This window comes from Asterias rubens, chromosome 11 (genome assembly GCF_902459465.1).
Source record: "Asterias rubens chromosome 11, eAstRub1.3, whole genome shotgun sequence".
NCBI lineage: Eukaryota > Metazoa > Echinodermata > Asteroidea > Forcipulatida > Asteriidae > Asterias > Asterias rubens.
The window spans coordinates 17734691-17758850 of record NC_047072.1 but is presented as its reverse complement, the minus strand read 5'-3'; the positions used below and the strand labels follow the sequence as shown (position 1 = coordinate 17758850).

Genomic DNA, 24160 nt, shown 5'->3' with positions numbered 1-24160 from the left:
GGACTAGCTCCTTATCTGATAAAACCAAACATTTTTTGTTTGTTTTTTTAACCCCAAATTATTTTGAACAATTTTACCCAGTTAGTTTCCCTTGGTGGTTTGTTGCTTGACAAAATATAAATTTATATTATTTTTCAATACAGGGAGAGCACATCTGGATTGTTTTGGACGGCCCGGTGGACGCCATCTGGATCGAGAATCTCAACTCTGTCCTGGACGACAACAAGACCCTAACCCTAGCCAACGGTGACCGCATCCCCATGGCCCCTACCTGTAAGATCATCTTTGAGCCTCATAACATTGACAACGCCTCCCCGGCTACGGTGTCTCGTAACGGCATGGTATACATGAGCTCCTCCATCATGGACTGGGAGCCGATCCTCAAGGTGAGAGTCCAAAAACAACCTCAAACATGTCAAAGGTCATGGAAGTGAATGACCTTTACCAACTAAAGAACCATGTATCTCAAATTAGTGGCCAAACTTGTAGAGCTGCTTAAAGCCATTGGACCCTTTCGGTTCAGAAATTTACAAATAACTTTACAGGAATTACAGAAGGCAATGGTGAAAGACTTCTCTTGAAATATTATTCCATGAAATGCTTTACTTTTTGAGAAAACAGCAAAACAATATAAATTCTCGGTAACAAGAATTACGGATTTATTTTAAACACATGTCATGACATGGCGAAACGCGCGGAAACAAGGGTGGGTTTTTCCATTGTATTCTCCCGACTCCGATGATCGATTGAGCCTAAATTTTCACAGGTTTGTTATTTGATATAGAAGTTGTGGTACACAAAGTGTGGGCCTTGGACAACACTGTTTACTGAAAGAGTCCAATGGCTTTAAGCAGAAAAAATTGCTTCACAAATTTCTGCATAGGAAAATTGTGCAGGATACCAGCCATAAGTGGTACATGCGACATGGTAGTTTAAGTGGAAAGCTAAATCTGGCATGTCTGGTAAGCATAATCTCAACCTTAAGTAGTTTTTGTTAATTAAACAGGTAGTTGAATAGTAGGATTTGTGTATGGTGGAAATACCTTATAGAAAGGTTTGCGGTAACACCATGTAATGACTATCTCTAATGAGTTGGCGTAGTTCTGAAAAGAACCGTTGTTTTCAACTCGACGTCTTCTGGAGAAAGCAGGTGAAGTTAGGTCCCAGGGCCAAGTGCATACAGGTTCTTAGAATAAGTTGCTTATTAAGGATACATGTATTTCACAAGTAAGCAAGGAAATAAGAGAGCAGGCTTGTGCATTCACCATGGAATTGCAATGGGACGTAACTTTTGTTTCTAAAGCTCAACTTTACATGGGCGAAAAGGTTAGCAAGCCATTTTTTGTTTGCTTATGGTTAGCAGCTCTACTGTTGACCATGTCTGTATGAAATTATTGTTATTCATGTTATTACAGCAAAGTTGCTAGGTTTTCATCTCCACTATCTGACTATGCCAGGTTTCAAATCTTACTAATCGTTTGACTAATTGTCTCTTCCAGGGTTGGTTGTTGACGAGACCTTCTTCCCAGCAGGACGTCTTGTATAACCTCTTTGCTGAGTACTTCAAGATTACCTACAACTTTGCCATGCAAAACTGCGTCCCTAAAATGGATGTAAGTCAAGACTTTTCTCCTTGTATTTTTTTTAATCGGCCCTGAATGTCACCGAATTCTTCTGACATAAACAATTGTTGGTGACCTCGTTGGTGCCCACATTGTGCCAATCCAAATGCAAGTTTTATGCTTTGAAAGATGTTTAATTTGAGTTGGGGATATACAAATATGATTAGGTTCTACACATTACACCAGTATCTCTAAAGCGCTGTAATAATATTGTTAATTTCCTGATGAAAATGTAGAATCCATCAAATTGTTCTCGTACCCAATGCTAAAATAAAGGATTCAAACTGCCGCTATTGGTTGTCTAGCAGTAATACATCTGCTTTAGAATTGACAAAGGTTGTTGGTTCGAATCCCGCATGAGTAACATTCCTATGATTTGTAATCACTTGTACTCCTGTTGCTATGTTTCTGTTTCTTATGTTTTAATTTGTCCAAACAATTGATACCTGCTTAGATTTTGACTAGTGCCATGTTCAGCACCCTAGAGCATGTCGATGTGATAAAAGCGCTACATAAGTTCTGGTATTATTATTATTATTATTATCATCATTAATCCAGATCTTGGAGTGTATGTACATCCGTCAAGCTGTGGATCTCCTGACCGGTCTAATCCCTAGTGAGGACAGTAATCCATCTCGGGAGCATCTTGAGAGACTCTTCATCTTCTGCCTCATGTGGTCCATCGGAGCTCTCCTTGAGCTGGACGACAGGAAAGCGGTAAGACATCGCTGTTAAAAATCCCTGTAGTTATGCTATAACTTCAAAAAGACATGCAAGATACTTTCAATTTTAACCCTCTGACGGAATACAGGGCCCAGTAACATGGCTCTGCTTACCAGCGAATTCTGCGCTAACGATCACCATTCTCCGCTTGCAGAGCAAACAGAGCAAATTTCTGTTTAAGCGTAGAATGCCTAGTACCTTGGAGTATGCACATTTTTCAAGTGAAAATTCCTCGCTTAACCCTTTAGACAGAATGACATTTCCAGTTATAACACACTTTTCACTATTGGTAGAGCACAAACATTGTGCCGTTTTGCAGTGTAAAGACAATATTTACAGCCACTGGACACCTTTGGTATTTGTCAAAGACCAGTCTTCTCACTTGGTGTATCTCAACATATGCACAAAATAACAAACCTGTGAAAATTTGAACTCAATTGGTCGTCGAACTTGCGAGATAATAATGGAAGAAAATACACCTATGCCCGCACAAGTTGTTTGCTTTCAGATGCTTGATTTCAAGACCTCAGCTGAGGTCTCAAAATCAGTTCAAATATTTAAGTGAGAACTACTTCTTTCTCAAAAACTACATGACTTCAGAGGGAGCGGTTACTCACAATAATTTATACTATCACCAGCTCTCCATTGCTTCAAGTAAGTTCTTATGCTAACAATTATTTTGGGTAATTACCAAGTGTCCATGCCTTTAAGAAAACTACCTTCTCTCCATGGGGTTATTTGCTAGTACAGTCAATAAGTTTGCTTTTTTGAGAGTCCTTGGCTTTAAAACCAGAATATTTAAAATGAAATGAAATGAAATGCCTTTTTTCATCCAGCGTTTCTCATCCATCTTCAAGAAAAAATAGTAGTTGAAATTATATTTGTGACTTGATTCCAGATGGAGGGGTTCCTTAAGGAGAAGGGAGGTCTGCAACTACCCAAGATTGACGCTTCGAGTCAAGATACCATCTTTGAGTATGTTGTGAACAGCGCTGGCAGCTGGGAGCACTGGAGCGATAGAGTAAGTCATCTTGCCCCCTTCCGAGCCTGTAATTACATGGAGGCCATGGCCTCTTTTGCCCCCTAGGCCCAATCTCATAAAGCCTGTAACTGCACAAACTTGCTGAGCAAGAAAAACTTGCTTAGCAAAAAAAAGGTTATCAGCCAGAACACCCCACAGCTACCTTTGCTGCGGTCGATTTCACGAAACGTTAGGATTAATCCTAACTCGAGTTAGGACGACGAAACTCGTCCTAACTTAGGATGGGTTCAATGCGTCCTACATATTTGGATACGGAACTGAACCCGTCCTAAGTCATAAGATTAATCCTAAGTTAGGAAGAGTTTGGTGAAATTGACGGCTGGATAGTTAATTTGGAGGTAGTAGGGTGGTTTCCCATAAATGGCTGACCGTGTTAGCCGACGAGGTATAAGGAAACACGTGCAATTTCGAGGCATGTTTGTGTGGATCATTGTATTCTACTTTTAAATCATCTTTCTAACCATATGCACTTCGTAACAAACGGTTACTAATGCTTTTCAAAGAACAACTCGACCGATCCAAGGCAATGTGTTCCTTTAATTGATTCAATATGTATTTATCTGTGACAGGTTCCAGAGTACATCTACCCTACAGACAGTACCCCAGACTACTCCTCCATCCTGGTCCCTAATACAGACAACGTCAGGACTGACTTCCTCATTCAGACCATCGGCAAGCAGGAGAAAGCTGTGCTGCTCATCGGTAAACTATCTACCAGTTACCAGTTTAACCAGTTACTTGTTTAGCCGTACCAGTTACCCGTTTATTCGTACCAGTTACCAGTTTAACTGACAGGTTACCAATTTATCCATGCCAGTTACCAGTTTTTTTTTTTTAGCGAAATCTGATTTCAAATTTCATTACCTTTCCAAACGAAGCCAACAGTAGATAAAGAAGCAAGGTTTCCTTGTTCTCTGAAATGTTAGCCCAAAATGCTTTATCCAGCTAAGGGTCCAGGCTCTGTACAAGCCTAGGCTTTTTCCTGGTGCCCTCCTCTTATCACCCTTTGTTCTTTTGTCTGGTATGTTTTATGATTATTTATTGTGATATTTGGAAATGAAAAACAAACAAAACCAACAGCTGTTTTTAAACGCATGTCCAATGCCATCCCAGCATTCCAAGACTAGTGGCAAGCTTTGTGCTGCCTGTTTCTGTGTATTTGCTACAAGCTTACCATAATTTGTAGCAAATACACAGAAACTTGACTCTCAAATTGGCAAGCTCTACATACAGTCACTTTGTGTGGCGGTGTTTGTAACAGGTCAATAAAACACAATGGCACTTTTTGTGACTTGCAGGTGAGCAGGGGACAGCCAAGACGGTGGTTATCAAAGGAAACTGTGCTAAGTACGATCCTGAGAGACATCTCACTAAGAGTCTTAACTTCTCTTCTGCTACCACACCTAACATGTACCAGGTAAGGATAGGATAGCTCTGAACTTACACCCAAATTTTGACGTCAACATTTCACAACAAATAATTTGGAAGAGTTGAGCTGTGTTCAATTCCTAAGAGACGTTCACTGCGAAAACAGCCATGTGACGTCAAAATTTGATTTGCATTTGCAGGAAGTATGAAGCGGGATTCGTGGACCTTGTCCAGGACAACCAGGGACCAATTTCATAAACCTGTAAGCACAAACATTTGCTTAGCATGAAATTTCTTTCTTGATAAAAACAAGATTACCAACCAAATTTTAATTTGTTGCATATTGCTTGTTACTGTTATTCAGCTGTTGTTTGCTTATCCTGAAAATCACGTGGAAATTTGGTTGGTAATCCTTTTTTTATCAAGGAAGAAATTTCATGCTAAGCAAACTTTTGTGCTTACAGGCTTTATGAAATTGGGCCCAACGGATAAGTGGGTCCAGGACAATCTGTGTCTTATGCAAGATGTTCAGTTTTGTTATGTGGGTCTTACCCACACACTGTTGCGTGTTAGGCATTGTATCTCTCAACAGTGTTGTAACTATAGCTAGATCAATTTTAGTGGGGGGCAATAAATAACAAGAATTGGGAAGTCAACCAAGGGCAAGGGGATCAACAAATTTATTCATGTTTAGTTATGGGCCATTATTGCTGAAGTGGGGGCCAGCCGTCGATTTCACAAAACTCTTCCTGACTTAAGACTAATCTTAGGACTTAGGACGAGGCCCAACCCTGCACTGTAGCATGCGGACCTTAAGATTAGTCCTAAGTTAAGACAAGTTACTCGTCCTACCTCGAGATAAGACGAGTCCTAACTCTTTGTGAAATCGACCCCTGGTTTCCAAACTGTTTGTGTTATGGGACCATGCAATAATATGAATGGCAATTTGACTGTGTTCATTAATACTCCCTATCATTAGCTGCGTCTCAGATCAATGCATAGTGAACAATATTTTAAATCTGTGTTGGGCGGCATAGTGTATTTTGCTCAGAGTGCTGGGCAAACATTGTGAGTCCTGGTCAGGCCCGCCCAGCACCGCCCACCGTGGCTACAACACTGTCTCTCAATACCTTTATTAATCCTGTGAAATGGGATAATACCCGATAGGAAAAAGGATGATAGACATAATACTCGGGTTGGATTCAAGCCCACAGCCTTTGTCGATTCTAGAGCAGATGTCTAAGAATTGACAATAGTTGTTGGTTCAAATCCCATCCGAGCAATATGTGTGTGGTTTAATGAAAAATTAAAAAAAATAACATTTGGTGTACTAATTGATCTAGGTGGCCCTTGTTGAATTACCTTTGATTGTTTCTTAACTTTGTTTTGTAGCGTACCGTTGAAAGCTACGTTGACAAGCGTGTAGGTACAACGTATGGACCACCAGCCGGAAAGAAGATGACCATCTTCGTGGACGATATCAACATGCCTGTTATCAATGAATGGGGAGATCAGGTATGTAAACATACATGACATAAAGCCAGGTCCAAATCCTTGCTGCGGCTGTTTAAGGCCGGTTCCAAATCCTGGCTGCGGCTGTTTAAGGCCGGTTCCAAATCCTGGCTACGGCTGTTGCTAAAGGTGTTGGTAAGCAGGTCTGGTATTAAAAGGTAGGCCAAGTCCTTTAAATTTTGCCCTGGTCTTGGCCTTGGTGCCCCTTAAAAAGTTTCCCATAAACTTTTCAAGATTTTCCAATGGAAGTACACTATGACCATTAACACATCCTTTTTGTCTTTACCAACTCACACCTGTTATTGTTGTGTAACTCCTTTGCCAAACATCGGAGTATGAACAAACCAGTACAACTAGTTGCTATTTCCATCGAAAAGTTCACTTCCTGATAGCTGCTAAAAAGCAAACCCACTGGAATTGATTCAAGAAACTGCTGAAGAAATACTTGTTTAACTTTTATTTTTTTGCCATCTTTTTTATCTGTGTTGGACAAATCTTGAAAAGGCGCTCCATAAATGCCAGCTTTTCATTGTCATTCTAAACAGATCACCAACGAGATTGTCCGTCAGCTGATGGAGACCAGAGGTTTCTACAATCTGGATAAGCCGGGTGACTTCACGAACATCGTGGACATCCAGTTCATGGCCGCCATGATCCAGCCCGGCGGTGGCCGTAATGACATCCCCCAACGCCTCAAGAGACAGTTCAACATCTTCAACTGTACCCTGCCGTCCAATAACTCCATCGATAAGATCTTTAGGACAATTGGATGCGGCCACTACTGCAAGGTAAGACTGCGACAATCTTTGTTACCAGTGGAGTACAAACTCACTGCATCATTGCTGCCCTTGCTTGATCAATATCCCTCAAGTGTTACTCAAAATAATTATTAGCATAAAATCTTTCTTGGTGACGAGTAATGGGGAGAGGTTGATGGTATAAAACATTGTGAGAAATGGCTCCCTCTGAAGTGCCATAGTTTTCGAGAAAGAAGTAATTTTCCACGAATTTGATTTCAAGACCTCAGATTAAGAACTTGAGGTCTCGAAATCAACCATCTAAACGCACACAACTTCGTGTGACAAGGGTGATTTCTTCTTTCAGTATTATCTCGCAACTACGACGACCAATTGAGCTCAAATGTTCACAGGTTTGTTATTTTATGCATATGTTGAGATACACCAAGTGAGAAGACTGGTCTTTGACAATTACCAATTGTGCCTTTAATGCGTGATGCATTTTCTGTTCATTTTCCTCTTCAGGAGCGTCGCTTCCCAGATGAGATCCTGGAGCTGGCCGATAGCCTGGTATCAACCACCAGGAAGCTCTGGCAACGCACAAAGATCAAGATGTTGCCGACTCCGGCTAAGTTCCATTACATCTTCAATCTGCGTGATCTCAGTCGAATCTGGCAGGTAAAGATATAATTAAACTATCTTTGTTAGGAAAGTAACTTTTACTTGACGACTTTGGTAAATTTTTAAAGATGAATCTGCGAATGTTGGCAGTGGTGTGTCAGGGCCAAGTGGTAAGAGCAATGGACTCAAGCTCTGGTGTTTCTGATCAACAGAGTGTGGGGTTGAGACCCGGTCAAGACACTTGTGTTCTTTAGCAAGACACTTAAAAATTATTGCTGCGTCCTTCGGATCGGAGGTAAAGCTGTAGGTCCCATGTTTTGTGTAACAAAACCCAGTGCACTTATCGAAAAGAGAAGGGGTACGCCCCAGTGATCCTGGTTTGATTGGCAGCATAATGCGCCACAGCACCTTGTAAACCATTACATGGTGCTGTGTAAAGGGTTAGGTCTCATACTTCAAATATAAAATGTAGCTCCGCATACCTTGCAAGGCAACAATACTGAGTGCTTTGAAACGCAGATCGGTGTGGTAAGGTGCTTTATAAGAACTCGGTTTAACTATTAGTATTATTATTTTGTACTTTTGATGTGTCAGGCTGAGTCGTCTACTGCATCCAGTTCTGATTTTGTGACTGTACAAAGATTAAATAATTTGTTTGTTTTTGCTTTCTACTTCCAAAGTATGTTAAAAGGACATGTTGCCTTGGATCGGACGAGTTGGTCTATAAAAAGCGTTTGTACCCATTTGTTATAAAATGCATATGGTTAGAAAGATGTTGTAAAACTAGAGTACATTGATCCACACAAATACGCTTCGAAATTGCGTGGTTTTCATTTTACATCGTCAAATAACACTGTCGGCCATTTATGGGAGTCAAAGTTATTACTCCCATAAATGGCCGACCAAGCTAGTTTGCAAAGTAAAAGGAAAACCACGCAATTTCGAGGCATATTTGTGTAGATCATTGTATTCTGCTTTTACATCTTTCTAACCATATGCATTTTATAACAAACGATTTTTTAAGACCAACTCGTCCGATCCAAGGCAACATGTCACTTTAAACACTGTCGTATTATTATGAATATTATTTTGTACTTGTTTTGTGACTGAATTATGATTTAATAATTTGCTTTCTTTCTTCAGGGTATGTTAAACACTGTCTCTGAGGTGGTAACAGCCGCACCTGTTTTGTTGAACCTCTGGAAGCATGAGTGTTCTCGCGTCATCGCTGATCGCTTCACCAACCAAGAAGACAAAGTCTGGTTTGAGAAGGCTCTCATGAAGGTAAGATAATATTTTTATATTTCTTTACATTTTCTTTCTCATCTTCCAGCCACCATCCAGGTAGTTACTCAAAACAAATATTAACTTCAAAACTAACTTGGTAACGAGCATTGGAGATATAAAACATAGTGGGAAACAACTCCCTCTGAAGTAGCATAGATTTTGAGAAAGAGGTAATTTCTCACTAAAATAACAAAAGACTTCTAGCCTGAAGTCTTTTATTCATTTTCTCGCAACTTCGATGACTGATTGAGCCCAAATTTTCACAGGCTTGTTATTTTATGCTTATGATGGGATACACCAAGTGAGAAGACTGGTCTTTGACAATTCCCAAACATGTACCTTCCCTTTAAAAATCCTATTGTCTGTGATGGATGTGATGTCTGCGTTAGTAATGTGTTCCAGTCTAATTAATAACTGTTGTGGATATTAATTAATATACCCCCGGAAGTGATACAAATATGTTCGAGAGCGCCCTCACGCAGTAAAGAATATGACGCATTTAATTGAATTGAATTGTCAGTAAACCTACTCAGTTCTTATTCATAATTTGACATGACGTCTTTTTGTTTCTGCAGCTTGTAGAGGAGGATCTGGGCACTGCTTTCGCTGAGCAAGTAGACAAGGAACCGTACTTTGTGGATTTCTTAAGAGACGCTCCTGAAATTACAGGTAAATAACCGGATTGGGGTATTTTACTACAGAGCATTCAAGCTCAGATAACCTGCAAATGCATTACAGTGCACATGCACGCACAATCGCTGAACTTAAGCAGAAAATATTGCTTAACAACGTTTGCTCAGCGGGATACCAGTTTCAGACAGTACTTACATAATGACATGCAGTTTTGTTTAGTCAGGAGACTGAAAAATTGTTAGAGAAGTTGGCCTACATGAATTTTTAGGAGTTCAGAAGTTTCAGTGGGTGCATTCGTTTAGCTTCCCTGGGTCTACTCCCCGGTGCTCACCCCTGACAAGAGCTAAACGAACGATCACTCACCGCTCTCGTAGTGACGTCATGCACCTGGGACCAGCCCCCAAGTGACCCACTCCACAAGCAGGGCACTGGGGGCTGACCCGGTTGAGCCCATGGAATGACGTCAAAGCTATTCAAACGCACCCAGAGAAGACCCAGGGAAGACCCAGGGAAGCTAAACAAACGCACCCTATGTAGAGTCAGTCACTGCTGTGATGGGTTCTCCTAAAAGGATACCTGTGGTTGGCTGGCTCATGGCTACTGTGTGGGTTGCACATTGGGTGGGGAAGCCCTGTATAGTACATGTAGTGCGTGTCGGTTTAGACTGTTAGATGTCCGGGGAGGAGGTTGGTAGGATGGTATGCCAAATACTGCTTATGAAGTAACTGATATTTGTTTGTTTGAATGATCTTCCCATCAAGGGAACTCGGCGAACTCCCACAAAGGGATATAAACACCAAGCTGGCACCGGCCAATCTTTCTCATACAAACATTGGTTTAACGTCTATGGTTATGAATTACACAAATCAAGAAATTGTGATTCAGAAACTAGACAACAATACTTATTCTAGTCGTTGTGAAATCAGCGGTTAGCTCGGGGGTTCAAACCCACATCCTTGTGATTGCAAGTCCTGCAGTCTAACCACTTGACCACGGTGATATAAGCGGCTGATATTTAATGCTGTCTATTTTGATTATTAAAGGTGAGGAGCCAGACGATGCTGACCTAGACGCACCTAAGATCTATGAACCCATTGAAGCATTCGACCAGCTTGGCGCCAGACTCAACATGTTCTTAGCCATGTACAACGAGGGAATACGAGGAGCTAAGATGGATCTTGTCTTCTTTAAGGTAGCTTTTTTTCTTCATCTCTCTCTCTCTCTAGACCTCAAGCCACTCAACCTGTAACTGTACAACATGTCCTTTAGGCAGGCATCACACCAAAGCTTACAATAACAACTTGGCAAAGTTCTGTATTTTTTCGCTCAAAAATGATGTTATGTTACCTTCAAGTCTAACAGAAAACAAATCCTCAGATGCTTAAGAAAGTAGTGTCAAACCATATTTTTTTTAGGCGGATGTCTTTAGAGACACTGGACACTATTGGTAGTTGTCAAAGACTAGTCTTCAACATATGCATAAAATAACAAACCTGTGAAAATTTGAGCTCAATTGGTCGTCGAAGTTGAAAGATTTTATGAAAGAAAAAATACCCTTGTTGCACAATGGTCACACAAAGTTATGTGCTTTCAGATGCTTGATTTTGAGACCTCAAATTCTAAATCTGAGGTCTCGAAATCAAATTCGTGGAAAATTATTTCTTCCTCGAAAACTACCTCACATCAGAGGGAGCTGTTTCTCACAATGTTTTATACCATCAACCTCTCCCCATTACTTGTAATCAAGAAAGGTTTTATGGTTATAATTATTTGAGTATTTACCAATAGTGTCCAGTGCCTTTAACTGCTAGACCACATAGTTTGCCTTTAGACAAGAGAAAATGACATTTTAAGAAAAGAAAGAACAGAGATTAAAGCTGTTTTACCATAGAAACGGGATGAAAGTATAAAAAAGGCAGAGATAGGACTTGTTATTCACATCCATACATATGCCTTTGAAACTTTGAAATGGGAAAAAGCGGCCATAATTTACCAAGAAAATATCCTTATGAAAAAAATCAAGATGGGCTGTTTTGCCATGAAAGAGCCTAACTGGCTTATTTGGTAGCCTAACTTGAAATGCCTGTTTTTTATTGTATTAACCTCTTCCCTTGCTGTTTGTGACCCTCAGGACGCCATGGTCCATCTCGTCAAGATCTCTCGTATCATCCGTACTCCTCAAGGTAATGCTTTGCTGGTAGGTGTGGGTGGCTCAGGCAAACAGAGCTTGACTCGTCTTGCCTCCTTCATCGCTGGCTACAAGATATTCCAGATTACGCTGTCAAAGTAAGTGCAAAACTTAAAGATGAGGTCGTAGGTAGGTAAATACTCAAAAAGATAACAAAACATTAACAAAAAATTACTAGGTGAGATGTACTCCAGCTGTTGATAGTATAAACTATTTTGAGAAAAGGATTCCCTTCAAAGTAATATAGTTTGGATTTTTTGCACCGAAACATTTGAATGTGATGAATCATATCTGAGATTTCTAAAGGTGCATGGGTGTCACGTTGTGAATGCTGGACAAGAGATGCGGGTTGGTACCCACTGTCGTTTCACTTCATGTAGATGGATTTGACCTTCTTGTGTAAATACTGTGCCAGTTCTTCGCTGTTTTCTCAGCAATTAGACACTGTATTGTACTGTACTGTCTTTTACTGTATCTTTATTCATAATTTTGCAAATAAGTTGGCATTACGAAGTCAAAAACCAATCTATGACACTACCTTTAAGGAAATTTTGAAACATACATATGTTACATGTAGCATGAAAGTTCATCTGTGTTCGAGACAACTAGTGTGTAACTTTTGATCCAAACGATTTTCGACCGAAACGACAGTTTTCATTAATAGCAGGTTGACCCCCATGCAGCCTCCATGCCCTTGTGGACACAAGGTCCCAATACCGCGTCATAGACTTCTGGGAGATTTGAATGATATTTTATGCTTAACCGGTTAAACGTCTCGACCCTTATATTTTTCTTCTATCACTCTATTCAGATCCTACAACGTGAGTAACTTGATGGATGATCTGAAGTACCTGTACCGTACAGCCGGTCAGCAAGGCCAGGGTATCACCTTCATCTTCACTGATAATGAGATCAAGGATGAAGCTTTCTTGGAGTATATGAATAACGTACTAGCGTCAGGAGAGGTGGGTTAATTGGAGTCTGGATACCAGACCACATATCTTTCTAAAGAACTTTCTTTTGCAACATCACAGCTCTGGTTTTTGCCAACAGAGGTTGAAAAACAATGAAAAGCCATCAATGTGGCACCAGTGTGTCTGATCTGGGCCCAATTTCATAGAGCTGCTAAGCACAAAAATTTGCTTAGCATGAAATTTCTTCCTTGATAAAAACAGCATCAACAACCATATATAAAAAAAAAAAGGCAAATCAAAAACAGATGGATAAACTGAGTGTGCAATGTGTATAAATTCTGAATGAGTTCAACATTTCTATACAACTCAATTTCTTTTATTTGAATAGTGCTTGTTTTCATTGTGAATGTTGGGAGTTTGTGGAAATTAATTGCTGCATAAAGAAAGAAAGTTGAAAAACAGAATGATACACACATGGTTGCTTTGCTGCGTCTATTTTTAACTTTATTTCAGTCAGAATAAAGAATAGCAATTAAGAGCAAAAAAAGAAATCTCTTATTGCAAGTTAATCTTAACTTTTGTGGTTTTTGTCTGACATTCTGTACTTGTTCTTTGTCTGATTTTCCTCTTCCTTTATTACTGTGTGAGGGTCCACTCTCGTGTGCTGCGAACACCTTCATTTGGTGGATTTTGGCGCCTACCAATTACTCTTAATTATTATTTATTTTTTATTCCGACAGGTATCCAACTTGTTCCAGCGAGATGAAATTGATGAGATAACAGGAGAGCTGATAGCTGTGATGAAGAAGGAATATCCACGCCGGCCACCCACTAATGAGAACCTCTATGATTACTTCCTGTCTAGAGTACGATCTAACCTCCACGTGGTACTCTGCTTCTCACCGGTAACACATCTTAATTTATAATAATTCACTTTGGTTTAAAGACACTGGAAACTTCTGGTAATTGTAAAAGACCAGTCTTCTCACTTGGTGCATAAAATAACAAACCTGTATAAATTTGAGCTCAATCAGTCATCGAAGATGCAAGATAATAATGAAAGAAAAAACACCCTTGTCACACCAAGTTGTGTGCTTTCAGATGCTTGATTTCGAGACCTGAATTTCTAAATCTGAGGTCTCAAAATCAAATTAGTGGAAAATTACTTCTTTCTTGAAAACTACATTACTTCAGAGGGAGCCGTTTCTTACAGTGTTTTATACTATCAACCTCTCCCCATTACTCGTTTCCAAGTAAGGTTTTATGCTAATAATTATTTTGAGTATTTACCAACAGTGTCCACTGCCTTTATTCATTTATAACAATTCAAGACTACACTTTCACCATTCTTAGTTGAATTTCCGCTACCTATCTGCCCATTTACAATTGAAAAAAAAAATGGTTTCCTGGCGCTTGCTGCTGATTTTTGATAAATTGAATGAATCTTGCGTCCTGATGAAATTGAGTAGTTTTAATTGACCAGTGAAATGCTTATCTGGTGAAATTGAATTATTCCTTAAGACTGGTGAATTTTGAACGGATCATTCATTAAGTATTGTTTGAAGCTTTGCGTGGTTTGTAAAAATAAGAAGAAACTATGAATAAATAGTAAACTTGCGGGTACAACCATGTGTAAATCTCTTAGGGTGAGTGTTGGCTCTGAAAAGAGCCGGTTGGGTCTCGACGTTTCTAACAGTATCCTCAGCTCGTCTTCAGGAGAATTCATTTGAAAAAATATACTTGACCGGAATATAAAACATTGACCTCCGGATGTTTTGTAGTCTCCCTTATATTATCTTAACATGTTGTATACAGTGTAAAGCTCAACCATTGCAGTAATCTTAATCAATCATTTTCCTTTCTTAAGGTCGGAGAGAAGTTCCGTAACCGCTCCCTGAAGTTTCCCGGTCTCTTCTCCGGCTGTACCATGGATTGGTTCTCCAGCTGGCCCAAGGACGCCCTGGTAGCCGTCTCACAGCATTTCCTTGCCTCCTTCAAGATCGAATGTACAGAGCAAGTCAAGGCTAGCGTCGTCAGCACTATGGGGAGCTTCCAGGTAGGGTATAAATCTAGTTTGTTTCTGACGCCAACAAAAAAGTTGGTTATACCTTTACACCGCTATGCGTAGTCCATTAATGACGCTGCAAAGAAAGTTATATTATGTGGTTTTACTCTTACAACGATATGTGTTATGAATTTCTGACACACATGCAAAAAGTTATATCATATGGTTTTACCCTTCACCGTTATATGTGATGCATTTCTGGAAGAAAAAAAAGAGTTATATTATGTGGTTTTACCCTTTCACCGTTATATGTGATGCATTTCTGGAAGAATAAAAGAGTTATATTATGTGGTTTTACCCTTTCACCGTTATATGTGATGCATTTCTGGAAGAATAAAAGAGTTATATTATGTGGTTTTACCCTTTCACCGTTATATGTGATGCATTTCTGGAAGAATAAAAGAGTTATATTATGTGGTTTTACCCTTTCACCGTTATATGTGATGCATTTCTGGAAGAATAAAAGAGTTATATTATGTGGTTTTACCCTTTCACCGTTATATGTGATGCATTTCTGGAAGAAAAAAAGAGTTATATTATGTGGTTTTACCCATACACCAATGTGTGTGATGGACTGTATACGTAGTATTTTGTCCTTGAGTCCTGTGAAAAAAAAGAGAAATAAGTCACAGGCCCTATACTTTGATGGGGTTTGAACCCATGACCTTTGCCATTCCGGAGCAGACATCTTACCAATTAGACGACGGTAGTCGTCTGGTAGGTAGAGGCAGTACAAATCATACATTTTAGCTGTGGATACCGCAACAATTTTAAGAGATTTAAAAGTTGTTACAAACGTTGCATCTCCAGGTAAATTTTCCCTACTCCCCCCCCCCCCCCCGAAAATTAAACAAAGTTTTTCCGATCAATTAATTACTTTGTATTTTAAATTATCAAACTTTTTCTTCTCTAGGACTCGGTGGCCGAGACGTGCACTGAATACTTCCAGCGATATCGTCGTCAGACTCACGTGACCCCCAAGTCATATCTGTCCTTCATCGATGGCTATAAATCCATCTATAATGAGAAACTGGAAGCCATCGGACTGTTGGCGCAGAGAATGAAAACAGGTAAGCAAGTTGAGCTTGTTGATTAAGTATACACAGCCCATTAAAGACAGTGGACACTATTGGTAATTGGCAAAGACTAGTCTTCTCACTTGGTGTATCTCAACATATGCATAAAATAACAAACATGTGAAAATTTTGAGCTCAATTGGTCGTCGAAGTTGCAAGATAATAAAAGAAAAAAAAACCTTGTTACACAAAGTTGTGCGCTCTCAGATGCTTGTTTTTGAGACCTCAAATTCTAAATCTGAGTTCTCGAAATCAAATTCGTGGAAAATTACTTCTTTCTCGAAAACTGCTTCACTTCAGAGGGAGCTGTTTCTCAAAATGTTTTATACTATCAACCTCTCCCCATTACTCGTTGCCAAGTGTGGTTTCATGATAATAATTACTTTGAGTAGATACCAATAGTGTCCACTGCCTTTAATTCAATAAGATCATATCTGTAGTGACAATATCTTCCTTTTATTAAAGCAGTATTCCATTTATTCCTGGGTGTTGAAAGCAGTTATCTTCATGATCAGGTTTTGACGGTCGTGCGCCATGACCTTCAAAATTGGCATATACCAATGCTATATAAATGTTCATTATAGTTTATTTATTATTATGATTATGCACTTGTTATTAATTTTTTGGTAATATCGGTAATGTTTTAGTCTAAGCACGTTTTGTTTGTCCTTTGCATTATTCGTGGGTTTTAAGTCAGTGTCCACAACCGTCGCGGAGGAAGCCACTCGCAAAAATATATTTAATAGAAGAGTAATTTTGACATGTTTCAGAACCACATTTCATCCAACAGGTCTTTCCAAGCTGGTCGAGGCCACCATCTCAGTCAATGAGTTGAGCAAAGAGCTAGTGGTCAAGGAGAAGGAACTGGCAGTGGCATCTAAGAAAGCTGACGTCGTCCTCGCTGAGGTGACGGTCAGTGCCTCGGCTGCTGAGAAAGTCAAAGCTCAGGTCCAGAAAGTCAAGGATAAAGCCCAGGCCATTGTAGATGACATCAATGTGAGTAGTCAACTTCTTGCCATCCATCCCAGCCTGCTATTCTAGTCCCAACCCCAACCCTAGTCAAAAAACCTAATCCCAACCTTTGTACCCAACCCAAACCCAATCCCAACCCTTGTACCCAACCCAAACCCAATCCCAACCCTTGTACCCAACCCAAACCCAATCCCAACCCTTGTACCCAACCCAAACCCAAACCCAATCCCAACCCTTGTACCCAACCCAAACCCAATCCCAACCCTTGTACCCAACCCAAACCCAATCCCAACCCTTGTACCCAACCCAAACCCAATCCCAACCCTTGTACCCAACCCAAACCCAATCCCAACCCTTGTACCCAACCCAAACCTAATCCCAACCCTTGTACCCAACCCAAACCCAATCCCAACCCTTGTACCCAACCCAAACCCAATCCCAACCCTTGTACCCAACCCAAACCCAATCCCAACCCTTGTACCCAACCCAAACCCAATCCCAACCCTTGTACCCAACCCAAACCCAATCCCAACCCTTGTACCCAACCCAAACCCAATCCCAACCCTTGTACCCAACCCAAACCCAATCCCAACCCTTGTACCCAACCCAAACCCAATCCCAACCCTTGTACCCAACCCAAACCCTAGTCCCCAATCCCAACCCAAGCCGCAGCGCCAGCTTAAAGGGATGCTGCAGTGAATTCAAATAAATCTATAAAATGTGTTTTGTTTATTCCCGACATCGTAATTAGCGAATAAGTCATGCCCCCCTTTTGTGGATTGTTACCGCCCCCCCTCCCCCCTACAATCGACGTCACGTCGGGAATTCAAACATATCGTCGGCAAAAAGAGTCTGGTCCCTAACTACACGCGCCTAGGTACATGTACCAGGCCACACAACGCACACGTCTCTATATGCACACAGCCAGGGGGCCCGACGGCTCGGGTTACCGACATGACGTCACGTTTATGCGAATGAAGGCTCCCTTTTAGGGGCGGGGTGGGTTCCCCTAATCTCTTGAAAACCATTTTTAAAATACTTGCGCATTTAATAAAAAATATAAAAAAATATTTCAGGTTTAAAAAGTCATGTTTAATCGTTTAAATGAATAAAAAAACACTGCAGCCACCCTTTAAAAGCCTACAACACGTTTCAAAATTTACAGAATGGTAAACAAGTTAAAGACTGGTCACCAGGCCAGTGCCCAAACAACAGTGAAGTTTTGATCTTTTCAGGAGACAAACACTTCGAACCCTACCTATGTAAAGAAGCTAACCTGACTACAAAGGAAATCATTGAAAAAAAAACACTCAAAAGAAACCTATTACAGGCTTGATAACCTTCCTACTTTAAGTCTGATTTCTGATTTTTTGTTAGCCCTTGGAAAAAACGAAAAGAATTGTGATTAAGTAGTATAAAAAATCTTCTAAAGCTTACGCCAACTGTACATGTTGGTCAGCCTCGATACAATATTCCTATTTTTTTTCAAACGACTGAATATAATTCCTACTATTACCTCATCTGACTACAGGTTGACAAGGCCCAAGCTATGGAGAAACTAGAAGCAGCCAAGCCAGCGCTGGAGGAGGCAGAGGCTGCCCTCAACACCATCAAACCAGCTCACATCTCCACCGTCCGCAAGCTGGCCAAACCTCCTCATCTTATCATGCGTATCATGGACTGCGTCTTGCTGCTGTTCCAACGTCGTCTGGAGATGACGAGCTTGGACCCAGAGAAACCTAGTCCGAAGCCTTCATGGCCGGATGCCCTTAAGTTGATGGGTGGTAGCACTTTCCTTAAAGATCTACTCAGCTTCTCAAAGGTGAGTCTGCAATTATTTGCGCTTGGCTGTTTTTTTAAAGGTTCTGCTTTGTACCTAATTCATGCTCTTTTTAGTACTCAGTAGATAAATTTACTTGGCCCTTTTTTCTGCTAAGCATGTTTATAAAAATCAGACCTTGGCCCAATTTCAAAGAGCTGCTTACATGTCTTTAGCAGTAAATGTCCTGCTTAGTAGATTGAGCAGGATACCAGTCACAAACTGTACATGGTGACATGGTGTTTTGTCTCGGGTAACCTTAACCTGCTAAGCATAGAGCTGCTGTTCTTGGCAATGTCTGTGCTTATGCAGCTCTATGAAATTGGGCCGATAAGCACAACATCTAGCTCAACCATGTCAACCTGAAAATGGTTACCAGGTAAAATACAAATTTTTATCTATGACCATTCTGCTTAAGTAGCTCTATGGAGTACATGTATAATTTGGTTTTGAGCACTGCCGTCGATTTCACAAAACTCTTCCTAACTTCAGACTAATCTTAGGACTTAGGACGAGTCCCAACCCTGCACTGTAGCATGCAGACCTTAAGATTAATCCTAAGTTAGGAAGAGTTACTCGTCCTAACTCGAGATAAGACGAGTCCTAACTATTTGTGAAATCGACGGCTGTATTCTCACTTTATACTATAACGTGAGTAATAGAATTCTAATATCATTCATGCACCATTTTTTTAGGATTCAATTAATGGTGAGACAGTGGAGTTACTGCAGCCTTATCTATCCATGGATGATTACAACCTAGAGTCAGCTAAGAAGTCTTGTGGTGATGTGGCTGGTCTGTGTGCTTGGACTCAAGCTATGTCCTTCTTCTTTGGTATCAACAAGGAAGTCTTGCCGCTGAAGGTAAGACGATGACCGATTTCTTTGCCTAGAGATCTCTTCTTCTTTTTTTTTTTCTTCTTTTTTAAGCATTATTATTATTGTTTCTTTTCAAACATTAATTCAATTTTTTGCTTCAATTTACAGTAAATCCTGTGTTAGGCAGATTTGCTTAATAATCATATTAGTAATAATAATAATAATAGTACAAGTTTATACCGCGCTGAATACTAAGTTTCTGCTGGTGTCCAAGTGAAGACTATAGTAGTAAACCAGGGCAACAGACCCTCAATCAATCAATCGACCGCAGAGACAGTAAGGGTCCGATCTCCTGTGTCCACATCCTACAGCCTCATGCCACATGTGGTTGATTTCGCTAGGCCGGCCAAGTTGTTGGGCCCAGGATGATCGAGGGCGGCCTCTGGGTCTCTTCCAGCCAGGAGCCGGTGCTAGGCCTCCCCTGGAGTTGATGGCGATACTTTGAAGCTTTTTTAGCATCAAATGCAAAGAACAATGTACCTGTTAGGGTTATTCCAAAAGTGATTTTAGAACACCAATCATTTCTCTTCTGTTTCCTTCTCCAGGCCAACTTAACCATCCAGGAGGCTCGTCTGAACAAAGCCAATGCCTCCTTGACAGAAGCTCAAGATCAGCTGGATGAGAAACAGAAGGAGCTAGACGTCGTCCAGGCCATGTACGACGCTGCCATCTCGGAGAAGCAGACTCTACTTGACGATGCGGAGAGCTGTAGGAGGAAGATGACTAATGCCACTACGCTGATTGAGGGACTCGGTGGGGAGAAGGTTCGCTGGACCGAGGCGAGCAAACGCTTCCAGGACCAAATCAACAGGTGGGTTGAAAATGAAAGATGTTGCTGAGTGAGTTTGGTAATGACAGCTCTTGAAAATGAGAACTGGTATCACAAACAGATTGAAAACATACCTGTTGCTAATTCTGCTGTGCCCAATTTCACAGAGCTGCCTCATTCATTCAGTCGATGCGGAGCATCGGATGATGGCCCTCCAAACACGTTGTTGCTCCATTGCTGCATGCATCTCTTCCCGACACAGTCCAGAGTCCTGGCACAAGGTGTCCACATAGAGCTGCTAACGCAGAAAATAGTGCTCACAAATTTTCTGCTATTAAAGCAAAAAAGGGGGAAATTACCAACTTAAGATTTTAAATGTGACAGACTGTTTTGACTGGTGAACTTATTCCAGTAAACATAGTTGTTGTTTTTTTTGTTTTTTTTTTGCCCATACAACGATGTGTGTTAGCACTGTATACTCAGAACTTTCCCAAGTTCTGTGACAGGGAATTTATCCCGATACTTTATCCTTTATCCCCGGTGCATATTTAACATCTTTTATAAAACATAGTTTTGTTTGTGCTCAACTACTTTTAGTGATTAAACAGCTCTATGAAAGTGGTCCCAGGTTGGCTGAAAAACGATCACATGGGGTTGTGTAATATAGGCTAGAGGTGCATCAAGAAAGCTTCATACTTTGTGGGATGAAAAATAGTTCCCAAACCGTGCGCTAAATTCAAAATTGGTAAATTATATAATGTAATATGTTTGTGCTCCAACAGGTTGGTGGGCGATGTTCTCTTAGCCACTGGGTTCTTATCCTACTCAGGACCCTTCAATCAAGAGTTCCGTAATCTCCTCCTGAAGAACTGGAAGAAAGAGATGGCCATCAATAAGATCCCATACAGCGACGTGAGTACTAAGTCTCTCTTGAGAATAATATCTATCCACAGAATCTTTACAAGATTAAGGCCGGTTTAAAGTCGTTCGCACGATGGTCGCGTGATGGAAATCTTGATGCGCGATAAAAAAAAGACACAGTTTCTAGGCCTCAGCGATGATTATAAACTTTGTCGCATGTCAAGATTTCCATTCCCCCCGGTCCTTACTCGGGTGAGCCCCTGACAAGAGCTAATCGAACGATCACACTCGCCCTCTCGTGGTGACGTCATGCACCCCGGGTCACCCATGAAGTGACCCACTCCACAAGCAGGGCTGGGGGTTGACCCGGGAGAGCCTTTTGAATGGCAACAAAGATATTCGAATGCACCGGGGCAGACCGGGGTCGACCCAGGGAAGCTAAACGAATGTACCCAATATAAGTGTGTGATCCTAATTATATGAAAATGTTTTACCACAGGATGTGAACATCACCGGCATGCTGGTTGACAACACCACCGTAGGAGAATGGAACCTCCAAGGTCTACCCAACGATGAGCTGTCTATCCAGAATGGTATCATCGTCACTAAGGCTGCCCGCTATCCACTCTTGATTGACCCTCAGGGACAGGGTAAGGTCTGGATCAAGAACAAGGAGAAGGCGAATGAGCTTCAGGTAAGACCAAGGGAACTACAATCCCGGCCAAACTGCTTGGGCCACCCAGTCCTAATGTTATACAAAACTATTCCCTGTCCACTTGCAACCGACAATAAACATTGTCTCCCACGGTATGACGCTACCTTAAACATTACCATTATGTGCCTCATAGCAATGAGATGACAAAATAGTTGTAAATTGAATTTTATGAAATTTATGTTGTTTTTCTATTCAATTTTTGTTTAAAAGGTGACCGCCCTGAACCACAAGTATTTCCGTACCCATCTTGAGGACAGTCTGTCCCTAGGGCGCCCTCTATTGATAGAAGACATCGGAGAGGAGCTGGATCCGGCTTTGGACAACGTCCTGGAGAAGAACTTCATAAAGTCCGGCTCAACCTTCAAGGTAAGTTTAACATTTTATATTTAGGGTGTCATGTTGGCTGAGGGATTTGGTTCCCTGCTTTTCCCTGTGGATCCTACTGCCGATTTCACAAAGCGCTAGGATTAATCCTATCTCAAATAACACAGGTCCTAACTCAGGATGGGTTCAGTGTGTCGTAACGTCTATGGATACAAAACTTAACTAGTCTTGAGCCCTTAGGTTAAGTCTAAGTTGGGAACATTTTGGTGAAATCGACGGCTGGTTCGAATCCTACCTTAAGCTGAAGCCTTGCTCACCGCATACATGCCTGCAAGACACCTCTGTTCAGAAAACAAACAAACCCTTGTTACTCCAACTTTTGCCGCTAAAACATATGGTGAACGTCGTTTTCAGTTTGCTGCACCTCATTTATGGAACGATCTCTCTGTACACATCAAACAAGCCACGACTATCTCAAGTTTTAAGACTCTTCTAAAAAACATTTCTGTTAAGTTAATTAAACGTGTCGTTTGTTTAGTTTTCTTTTTGTTCTTTTGAGCGCTTAGAGACTTTCTTCTTAAGGTGCTAGGCACCCAATGAATACAATTGTTATTATCATTAGCTCATTTGCTTTGGATCTGCTTTGAATCTATATTGACAATATGCAAATGTTTTTCATTCCAAAGGTAAAAGTCGGAGACAAAGAATGTGACGTGATGAACTCTTTCCGTCTGTACATCACCACCAAGCTGGCCAACCCTGCGTACACCCCAGAGATCAGTGCTCGGACCTCTATTATTGACTTCACTGTCACTATGAAGGGATTGGAGGATCAGCTGCTGGGTATTGTCATCCTTACTGAGAAACAGGTATGATAAAAACAGTGAAATAAATCAAATGTGGTATGAATTACATGTAGTGCTACCAGCGATCACTTAAAGGCACTGGACACTATTGGTAATTGTCAAAGACCAGTATTCTCACTTGGTGTATCCCATTGTATGCATAAAATAACAAACCTTTGAAAATCGGACCTCAATATCCCATCATAGTTACAAGAGGAAAAAACACTGTTGCACAACTTTGTGTGCTTTCAGATGCCTTAAAAAGGTTTCAGGCCTGAAGTCTTTTCAAACTTGAGTGAGAAATAACCTCTTTCTCAAAAACATGTTATTTCATCAGAGGGAATAATTTCACAAACTGAGACTGGTGATCTACTCATTTTTGCTTAGCTGAAAATGTTATAGCGTATTTTCTGCTTAGGCATGTTAGTGAGCTCTCATCAATTGCATAGAGCTGCTTATAGCACAAAGTAGCTAAGCACAAATTAATTTTGCTCACCAGAATACAGTTAACTGTTTGCTCACCAGAATACAGTTAACTGCCAAGAAACCATGTCACATGTACCATTTGTGACTGGTATCCTACTCATATTTGCTTAGCAATATTTCCTGCTTAGGCAGCTGTATGAAATTGTACCCTTATGGATAGTGAACCTGTCTATTGCCGAGTTCCCTTGACGGGAAATGATCTAAACAAACTAAACAAAGAGTTTATCCCGACCTTGCAGGAATTGGAGTCTGAGCGTACAAAACTGATGGAGGAGGTCACTGCCAACAAGCGCAAGATGCAAGAGCTTGAGGACAATCTCCTGTACCGACTGACCAGCACGGAGGGCTCCCTCGTTGAAGACGAGTCTCTTATCGAGGTGTTAGGAGTCACTAAGATCACTGCGGAGGAAGTGAGCGAGAAACTGACCATCGCTGCCGAGACGGAGCTGCGGATCAACTCGGCAAGAGAGGAATTCAGACCTGGTATGGTTGCTTCTATTATTCCTTCTGAAACTTTGAAAAGCTAAAGTGAACCTCGTTTTGAAAAAAAAAAACAGTTGAAAATGCTTGAGGAAAAGTGTTCTTCTTTTTACTTCTTTTACCTACATTTTTTCTTATTTTTATTTTATTTTAGTTCTATTTGCACAGGAAAAAATAACAGGTATCTAATCTCGTGTTTAAACTGTAAATTGGCTTCTCATCT

The 24160-nt window shown here is 40.8% G+C and overlaps 1 protein-coding gene across 3 annotated transcripts in view; it reads left to right on the top strand.

The window, feature by feature from the left end:
* Positions 1 to 24160, top strand: part of LOC117296872 (dynein heavy chain 5, axonemal-like) — a 93835-nt gene that overhangs the window by 56366 nt on the left and 13309 nt on the right. For all 3 annotated transcript variants that reach the window (XM_033779967.1, XM_033779968.1, XM_033779969.1), the window contains 26 exons: positions 144 to 386; positions 1500 to 1613; positions 2181 to 2339; positions 3244 to 3366; positions 3957 to 4089; positions 4686 to 4804; positions 6148 to 6270; positions 6813 to 7055; positions 7530 to 7682; positions 8769 to 8909; positions 9488 to 9581; positions 10589 to 10737; positions 11677 to 11831; positions 12545 to 12698; positions 13388 to 13552; positions 14515 to 14703; positions 15626 to 15782; positions 16579 to 16784; positions 18292 to 18582; positions 19275 to 19442; positions 20003 to 20268; positions 21009 to 21138; positions 21587 to 21781; positions 22013 to 22168; positions 22813 to 22995; positions 23697 to 23940. In XM_033779967.1, the coding sequence (XP_033635858.1) occupies positions 144 to 386; positions 1500 to 1613; positions 2181 to 2339; positions 3244 to 3366; positions 3957 to 4089; positions 4686 to 4804; positions 6148 to 6270; positions 6813 to 7055; positions 7530 to 7682; positions 8769 to 8909; positions 9488 to 9581; positions 10589 to 10737; positions 11677 to 11831; positions 12545 to 12698; positions 13388 to 13552; positions 14515 to 14703; positions 15626 to 15782; positions 16579 to 16784; positions 18292 to 18582; positions 19275 to 19442; positions 20003 to 20268; positions 21009 to 21138; positions 21587 to 21781; positions 22013 to 22168; positions 22813 to 22995; positions 23697 to 23940 (4453 nt within the window). The remainder of the gene's footprint in view (positions 1 to 143; positions 387 to 1499; positions 1614 to 2180; positions 2340 to 3243; positions 3367 to 3956; positions 4090 to 4685; positions 4805 to 6147; positions 6271 to 6812; positions 7056 to 7529; positions 7683 to 8768; positions 8910 to 9487; positions 9582 to 10588; positions 10738 to 11676; positions 11832 to 12544; positions 12699 to 13387; positions 13553 to 14514; positions 14704 to 15625; positions 15783 to 16578; positions 16785 to 18291; positions 18583 to 19274; positions 19443 to 20002; positions 20269 to 21008; positions 21139 to 21586; positions 21782 to 22012; positions 22169 to 22812; positions 22996 to 23696; positions 23941 to 24160) is intronic.